This window comes from Suricata suricatta, chromosome 9 (assembly GCF_006229205.1).
Source record: "Suricata suricatta isolate VVHF042 chromosome 9, meerkat_22Aug2017_6uvM2_HiC, whole genome shotgun sequence".
Taxonomy (NCBI): Eukaryota; Metazoa; Chordata; class Mammalia; order Carnivora; family Herpestidae; genus Suricata; species Suricata suricatta.
In genome coordinates this window covers 109,648,806-109,657,686 of record NC_043708.1, presented here as the reverse complement: position 1 = coordinate 109,657,686, position 8,881 = coordinate 109,648,806, and the positions used below count along the sequence as shown (strand labels likewise).

Sequence of the window (8,881 nt, the reverse complement as noted above, 5' to 3'; positions counted from 1 at the left end):
TCTTCCTCTGCCCGTGGGAGCTTAGGTAAGTTAGTCAACCTCGCTAGCCTCGATTTAATAATCTGTAAAATGGAGATAATACCACTTACCTGACCAGGACTCTAGCAGGGATTACATGAGCTAATCCATGCTAAGCACTTGGCGTGTGGCCTGGCACAGAGCTAGCTCTCCATAAATGTCAGTTATCATGACTATGAATTCAGTGATACTTTAAAACAAGTCAGTGTTTTATTCATCAATCTAGCACCCACTAAGGGGGTTGTCCGTATAGGTGGAGGGCGTGTTCCTTAGTCAGCAGGCTGTGCTTGGCGGTGGCTGGAGAGACTCTGAGACCCCTTGCAAAAGCCCGGGGTCTCACAAGAATCCTCAGTCCACATCTGCTCCTGTCTCATTCTGCAACCTGGCCTCTCCCCAAGACAGGCATTACCAAGGAAACTGAGGCCTGGAAGCTTACCCATGGACACACAGGATCCATGATTGGGGGCGGGGGGCTGGGAGCCGGCCTCACTCACCCCCTCTCACTCTCCTGTGGCAGCTTCAGCCTGTTGGCGGTTCCACAAGTGCCTGGGCCTGGCTGGGCCCATGTGTTTGCTGTGTTGCTGCTGTCACCGCCAACTGCTCTGTCAACCGTGGGAGTGTGGGCCTGGGCTCCAGGAGCTGTTGTCCCAACTCTGATTGTGGTTCCAGACTTAGTCACATTTCTGTCCCAGGCTCTCTCACAGTCCTTGTCTCAGCCTTTGTGGCAGCATCTGTCATAGACCTGCCACAGCCTTTGTCACGATACCTGTCACAGCCACTGTCGCAACCCCTGTCACAGCCCCTGTTACAGCCTCTGTAATAGTCCTTGTTAGTCTCTGTCATAGCCCCATCACAGCTCCTGTCACAGCCTCAGCCCCTGTCAGCCTCTGTCACAGATTCTCAGTCTTGTCACAGCCCCTATCATAGCCCTTGTCACAGCCCCTGTCCCAGACTTTGTCATAATCCCTGTCACATCCTCCATCATAGCTTCTGTCTCAGTTTTGTCACAGAGCCCGTAGTATCCTGTCCCAGCCCCTGTCTCAGCCTGTCACGGCCTCTGTCACAGCCCATCACAGCCTCTGTTGCAGCCTCTACCACAGCCTCTAATACAGATTCTGTCTCAGCCTGTCACAGCCTCTGCCATAGCCTCTGTCCCAGCCTCTGCTGCAGTCTCTGTCACAGTCCCTGTCACAACCTCTATCACAGCCTGTCACAGCCCCATCACAGCCTCTGTCACAGACTGTTGCAGCCTGTCATAGATCCTGTCACAGCCTCTATCACAGATTTTGTCTCAGCCTTGTCATAGACCGCTGTCACAGCTCCTGTCACAGGCTCCATCGCAGACCCTATCATAGTCTCTGGCACAGCCCCTATCACAGACTCTATCCCTGGCACTGCCTCTGCTCTGGGCCCTGCAGGGTGGCCTGTGGGGCACGGCTCTCATTACACAGCGGAACTGTCTCTCTCTGGAAGGCGTCCAGTGAAAGGCTCATGTAATAGCAGGTTATCCTGATGCGCAGGGCTCGTGGGAGGGAGGTTGGGCCGTGGGGCCCGTACAAAAGATGTGCTTTGCAGGGAGCTGGAGAGCAGAGCTTCCAAACCAGCTGCCAACCCTGGCTGTGGCTCCCTGTATGTGCCCACAGGCGTCTGGGGGCCAGGCCCTTGCCTCTGGCAGGATGACTGAATGGTTTCGTGCCATTACTTTCATCTCTTTGACCCCACTGTGAGCTTCCAAGAGCAAGGATCGTATCTGATTCTTTTCTTGTTCACTCACTGCAGAACTGAGTACAGGGCGGGGCTCCCAGGGCACAACCTGATGGTTGTCCCCAAAGTCCTGGCCTGTCTTAAGTCAGGTCTAGTCACTCCACATTGCCTCCAGAACCAACTTACCAGTGGGTCTTTGGGCTCGCCCACTCCCCCCCACCCACGCCAACCACCAGGGCTGCCTTCCCCAGACTGCTCAGCCGTCCCAGCGCACGGACTCCCCTTTGCCTCTCTTTTGCTCACAGTGTGCCCTTTGCTGGGTGTGCGCTGCCTCTCTGCTTCCATTTCACTTTTCCTAATCACACATGCCTTCTGCAAAAGCCAATTTAAGCAGGCCCCTTTCCCCCTGCTCCCCTCCTCCATGTGCTTCCTCCTCCTTCCCGAGCTCTCCAGTCATTAGTCCACATCACATGACCCTTGTCCCTGGCTTCTTTATAAGAGTTTCTGTCTCTATCTTATTCTTGTCACGGCCTGTGGTGGCTGGAGAATAGGGGCTGGATCTATAACATTATACAGTAGGTACTCCACAAGTCGGCTCAATAAATAAATGGGTGAATGGTTGAACGAACACAGGAATGATGTGAAATTGGGAGAAGAACACATAGAGGAGGGGGGAGAGGACAGAGGGCAGGACAGTATGAATGAGGCTTGGCAGATGGGAGGTGCCCAGCATTAGTAAGGGGCACCTCAGGTTTCCCCAGGGAAGCCCTAACCCCTCTCTGTCCCCGCGCTCTTCCCTACCCCCTAAACCTCCAGCTTGTCCTGTTTGCCAAGCCTCTCTGCCTCCTTCCTCCTCCCAGGCCATCCTGCCTCTTCCTTTCCCTCCCCAACTGCTCTCGTGCAGGCTGTTGGAACCACTCTGGAGCCCCTGTCTGAACTCACTTCAGCCCTGATATATGGTGAATTCCAGACTTGGGACAGAGGAGTCTCTGGTACTTAACTTCTTGGCAGCTCAGCTCAGCCAGCACCTCGGAAGCCTCCCCCGACCCCAAGTGCCTCACTCTCCAGCCTGGCTCTGAGTCCAGGTGGCCCAGACGTCCTGGAGCCCTGGTGGGACACAGAGACACAGTCCAGGCCTGGCTGAGCTGTCAGCGCATCTTTCTTCTGCCTTCCTGAGAGGAAAGGGGCATGATGTCCCTGCCAGTGCCCTGGTTGATTCCTGGGAGAGTAGCCGGGAGTGCAGGATGCAGAGAATGGAGAGAGCAAGCCCAGCCTGGAGATGAAAGCTTTGGGCTCTGCCAGGCTCTGGGCACTCACAGGTGGGGTTCTGCAGAGGCGGGGGTGGAGGAGGGGACAGTGCCACAGCCCGCACTCCCAGATCCTAAAGAAACCAGGCAGAGCTGAGAAGAAAGCAGAGAGCAGATCCAATAGGAAACTGAGCCTTAAGGACTTTCTTTCAATAGCTCCTTAATGTCAATGGGGAGGGGTGAGCATGTGGGCTCTCAGGAGTTTTTGTAGCCAGACTCTGGGGGTGAGGGTTTTGGGAGGAGGGGGTCAAAAGGACCAAATACCCTCTTATGGCAACAGCAGACTTTCTTCTAGGACTTTTCTTCTAGCTTAGAGTAACCATGTAGTGGTCTCCTAAGGTGGACCCCTACCCTAGGCCTATCCTTCGGCAATGCCTCATTAATCACTAACCCCACAGAGAATGCAGCAGGCCTCACCCCTGCTGGGCTGCTCCATTCACTGTTTCCCCCTTAAGAAACACACACACACACACACACACACACACACACACACAGTAACCACTGTCTAGAAAACCCAGTTCACTTTCCACCCCCTCCAGGAAGCCCACCTTGACCACACTCAGGAGCACCATTGCTCTGAGCTCTGAACCACTTACTCTGACCCTTGACTACAAATGTCTGGTATGGTCTTTCACTTCTTTGACCAGACTGAGAACTGCCCCAAATAGGGCATCTCTCTGTCCACTCAGCCTCCTTTTTTTTTTTTTTTTTTGAGAGAGAGGGAGAGAGCATGAGTGGGAAGAGGGGCAGAGGAAAAGAGAGAATCTTAAGCAGGCTCCACACTCAGCATGAGGCTTGATCCCACAACCCTGGGCTCATGACCTGAACTGACAAGAGCTGGGCAGTCAACCAACAGAGCCACCCAAGCATACCATTCTCGGCCCCCATCTATTGGTGGCTGTGCTCAGGGATGGGCACCAAAGCTTGTTCAAGACTGGGTGGTTGGTTTGTCCTCTCCATACATCTATATCCAATCGGGCTTGCTCCCATGTTCCTTCCCCCTTCCAGTTTCTTCATCAGGAAGCCTTGAGATGGAAAGCCCGAGGGAATGTAGCAGATTCCAGTATTTCTTCTTGGGGGCCTCGTCCCCAGTTCAGGACTACCAGCAGGAAATTTACATATCCCTGATTCCAGCCCACAGAGCAGAACTGCTTCAGAGCAGAGCAGAAGGTGCACTGGGAGGACCATATCTACCCTAAACAAAAAGATGAAGTTGTACCTGTGTATGGTGGGGGCCTAGAGCATAGGGTCAAGGGTGTGACCTCTGAGTCAGTTTCCTCTGATCCCACTGAGGCAAGTGCTCATCCCAGGGAGAAGAAAGTCTACCTTCTGGAGACGCAGCCAAGACTTACCAGGGATGAAGAACTCAAAGAAAGCAATCCTGCATAGCAAGACATCCTTTTTGTCCCAACAGCAATTTTTAAGACAAATATACGACCTAACTTGGATTCCAAAGGCCATCTCCTCTCCATTGGCTATTGCAGGTTTTCTTTTTTAAGTTTACTTATTTATTTTGATAGAGGGAGAGAGAGCACAAGCAGGGAAAGGGCAGAGAGAGAGAGAAAGAGAGAGAGAGAGAGAGAGAGAGAGAGAGAGAGACAGAGTATCCCAAGCAGGCTCCTCACTGTCAGCAATGAATCTGGTGTGAGACTCAAACCCATGAGCCATGAGATGATGACCTGAGCTGAAACCAAAAGGCATGCTCAAAGACTGAGCCCCCCAGGTGCCCCTGTAGGTTTTATTCACTATTTCATCATTCCATGTTTACTGAGAACTTACTACAAATGAGATGTCATACTCTGTGCATTTGTTCTCATTTGGTCTTCACAATAGCTTATGATGTATATATCATTAAACCCATTTTACACATGAGGAAGATTGAGGCATATGCAGGCAGTAAATGACAGAGAAGCATTTAATTCCACAGGTTTTGTTTTCCAGTCTCATGCTCTATTGTTTATGGTGGGGGCTCCCAGACTTTTGGAATTCACAGACCAATAACATTTCAAAAATGATTTTTGGGAACAAACACAGAACCCCATGCCAACTTTTCATTTAGCCAAGAACATAAAAAGTACCATCTCCTACCACTATGATTTCATAAAAGGGCATTTCAACACAGAAAATGCAGCAAGGATATAATGTTAGAATAAAGACAGACTTCTAAGAAGGGCAGTTGGCAACCTTACCCTAAAATATCCTACATTGTTCTCTCTCTCTCTCTCTCTCTCTCTCTCTCTCTCTCAGTTAAATTTCAAGCAGGACTGGCCAAACCTTGGCATTACATGGTGTGGGAGCCACGGCCCTATCTCAGAACCACTTCTTTAAGCAAGAACAATGAATGCCCTTAGCCCACAAGCAAATAACCTTCAGAATTTCTCAACCCCCTCTGCCCATCTGCCCATTCAGGTTCCCACCAAATAAGGTCTGAGGTTGAGCTATAATAATCAGCTATATCCCCACCCCACTCCCAGCTGATCTTCTGAATTCAGTATCCCTTCCAGGGAAGGAAGCCCATCTCCCACAGCCTCTTCTCTCCTAGACCCAGATTTTTTCTGGGTTTGCATTTCAGGAACACCCAGGCCCCCCTACAGTACTGCAGAGACACGTCTGTCTCCCAGAGACACTCAGTTCCCCACTGAAGCTGAGAGCCACAGGTCTGTCTGGTCAGAGGCAGCGCCTTCCCCTTGTTGGGGTCCCCAGGTCCTGTCTACTGTGTTACCAGATGAATCAGAACAGACCCTGGGCTTTCTAGGCGGCACTGGAAATGAGAAGGCATGAAACCTGGCTGGAGCAATGGGGAGAATACAGAATGTGGGGGCTCCATTCTTCACCGCCTCTCTGCTTCAACCACACAGGACTGCGCCCTACTGTGTGAGACAGCTGGGCAGCTGAGCAGAAACTGACCTGCGGGACCCTTGGCTGGGGTCCAGCTCCCCCAATTTCTTGCTGTGAGACATTTGGCAAGTCACTTAACCTCTCAGTGCTTTAGTTCTCTCGCTTGCAAATGAGAGCAAGAATGTTAGGTAGAGCCATTGAAATCATAACAATCTGACCATATTTGGCTCGCAAAAATTTCATGCGGTTTAACAGATGCAGTGTCAACTGTAAAGTGCTGGATACATGTCTCTCACCATAGCTGACTCCTTTCTCCAGGGAGTCCTCCCTAGTTACCCCCAAGCTCAGCGAGGTCCCCCTCCTCAAATCGCTCACTGGTTGAGGCATGCTTTAGTACACACTTCTTTCCTAGCTTGAGTTTTCTCTTCTTTCCTAAGGGTGTGTCTAAGATGCCCCACAATAGGTGCCCATCAAAGGCTGGGTTTCTTCCTCTATCCCCCACAGTGCCGGCATGCTATAGCTGTGCTCCATTAGGGTTTTCACACAGAGGAGATAGGAGAGGCCAGTATCAACATATGCCTACTTTACCTAATGATCATTTCTGCACCCAACAGTGATCCTACATGGCCCTATATGAGTGGTACTAACCAAACTGAGGGTAAGTGAGGGGCTAGAGAGAGGAATCTGAGGGCCCTGACCCCTGGCCAGCCTGTAGCAGCAGTAACCCTGGAAGCAGAAACCTTGGTCATATCCTCCATCTACTTCAAGGATCCCCTGCAGTGGCAGAGCTGACTTCTTGGGTCACTCATCTGTAGTTGACATTTATTGATCTGCTCTCTCTCCCTCCTTGTTTTGGTGCTGGGTCCTGAGAAGAATCCAGTCTGTCCTACCCTCAGGGAGCTCAGTCCTGGAGGGGACACAGACCACACTGTGTAATCAGTGTTCAGGTTGATGGGAGATCATGGACTATGGGGGCTAAAAGGTGGGACAGGGCCAAGATCTGGGTGGCCAGGAAGGGTACCTAGAGGAGAGGATGCCCTTACCACAGGTCACTGGGAGCCTGTTTAGGCTGACTTCCTGAAGCTGGTGTAGGGCAGACCACCTCCTGGTTGTATCCAGGAGCCCAAGAAAGTGAGTTAAATGGAGGTCTTCTCCCTATGGCTGTCACATCAGGGCAGGCGGGGCTCCCAGCCCGTTAAGAACACTCCTTCTCAAGGAGACCCAAGGACATTCAAGGATTAGGCCTCCCAGCATCTGTGCAGAGAACTGTCAGCTCAGAGCTGCTCAAAAGTAGAAATGCCAGCTAGCGGTGATGACATCACCGCTAGTCATTCCCTCCCCCATGGGAGGTCCTGTGGTCCAGTGGGTAGAGCAGAAAAGCACCTGCCAGGCTGCCTCCTCCCATCTTGCTTCCAAAATTTCTGCTCTGAACGGGGTGGGGGAGGTGGTCCCAAGTGGGCTAAGAATGAGAGTAAAAAATCCTTTGAAGAAAAACTTCATGCTATTCCTCAGAGAGATGGCAAGGCTAGGGGATTTTTTTGCCTCTCCCCTGTCAGACTTTGCTGAGGGTCCACTGCAGTATTAACCCAAACTCCAGCCTTCTCTAGCCAACCCCTCCCTTCTGATGCCCCGCCTCATTTCTGAACTAATTTGGGATGTTGGACCTAACAGGATCTGAGTAAGCCCGGAGCCATTCGAATGGCCCCCAGGTCAAGGAGAGGGGGTGTGATACCCTTGCCTATGTGGATGGGGGTGTCAGGCTGTCCTGGAGTGTGGAGGGGAAAGAACGAGATCCCTGGCTGAGCTAGTGGGATTTGTCTGTAAGCCCGGGACAACGTGCGCAGAGAGAGAGGACACACAGCTGGATGGCCTGCTGGCCCGGGGGTGGGGGTGGGGAGCAGACTCAAAGGGGGAGGCGATTGTACAGCTGCTTGGGGGTAGGGGGTAGGGTGGAGCGGGAATTTCTTCAGCGTTCGTCCTTATAGGGGTGTCACAATTTGGATGCGAGTAGGTCCACAGCTAGCTCCACAGTGACAGGCCTCCAGAGGAGCCTACCTATTGGCTCCCCTCTGCAGTCCCGTTGGTCTCGGAAACCCTCATCATCGGAACCACATAGGAAGAGGTGCGCACGGGGATCGGACCCCCGGTCAGCAGCTGCTGCGGGCGCATTTCCTCGAAGTCTTAGCTCGAAGGGCTGGGTGTCACCCGCGCGCCCGGTGTCTCCCGGAGTTTTCCCCCACGCCCTCCTTGCCCGGCAGCTGCGAGGCTCCGCAGGGGAAAGACCGACGGGGGGTTCGCCCCTCGCCCATGTCACAGGAAATCCCCGGGAGCAGTGCAGAGGCAGCGCGTTTCCTGGAAACCCCTTCTCCAGGCGCCTTGCGGAAAGGCCTGGGCTCCGCATCTAGAAGACCCGCCCGCTCCCGGGAGCACGGTCGGAAACTCAGCTGAGAAGCTAAACCGCCGGGAAAAGGCGAGCCTAGAGCTCCGAGGAGAGACCAGGAAACCCCGTCTTCTCCCTCCCCACCCCCACTTCCCTCCGCCCTGTCTTGGGGTGGAAATTCTCAACCCAAGCTGGAATCCTAGACTTAGGGCGCGCTCCCAGCCTTGGCCAAGGAAAGGTATTCGAGGGTGTAGGATTAAGGACACCTCTCACCCCAGGCCCTAAGGTCAGGCAAGGGTCCACCTTGCGTGCCCGCGGGTCCCGCCCCCCCCCTCCGCCCCTCTCTGAGCCCCCGGCCCGCGCGCCGCTGCTCCTTTAAGAAGGCCAGGTAGGCAGGCCGGGCTGCGGGAGGCGCTCCTATGGCAACCCGTGAGCTGCGGCGGCTTCATGAATATTCCGGGGCGCGGGAGCCCAGCGCTGCCGGAGGGCGCTCCGGGGGAGGCGGCCGCTGATGTAAGCCCGGCGGGCCGCTGGGCTCCGCTCGGCTGCGGCGGGAGCCCCGGGACGGGCCGGCCGGGCTCGGCCAGAGGAGGCGAGGCGAGCTCGCGAGTGACTGGCCACAAAGCCGGGGCGG

The 8,881-nt window shown here is 53.8% G+C and overlaps 1 protein-coding gene across 1 annotated transcript in view; it reads left to right on the top strand.

Annotated features, from left to right (window-relative positions):
* Nucleotides 1-8,694: 8,694 nt before the first annotated feature.
* The window catches only part of HCN4 (hyperpolarization activated cyclic nucleotide gated potassium channel 4), a 41,240-nt gene continuing 41,053 nt past the window's right edge, over nucleotides 8,695-8,881 (top strand). The window contains exon 1 of the mRNA XM_029952271.1: nucleotides 8,695-8,856. Coding sequence (XP_029808131.1) covers nucleotides 8,695-8,856 — 162 coding nt within the window. The remainder of the gene's footprint in view (nucleotides 8,857-8,881) is intronic.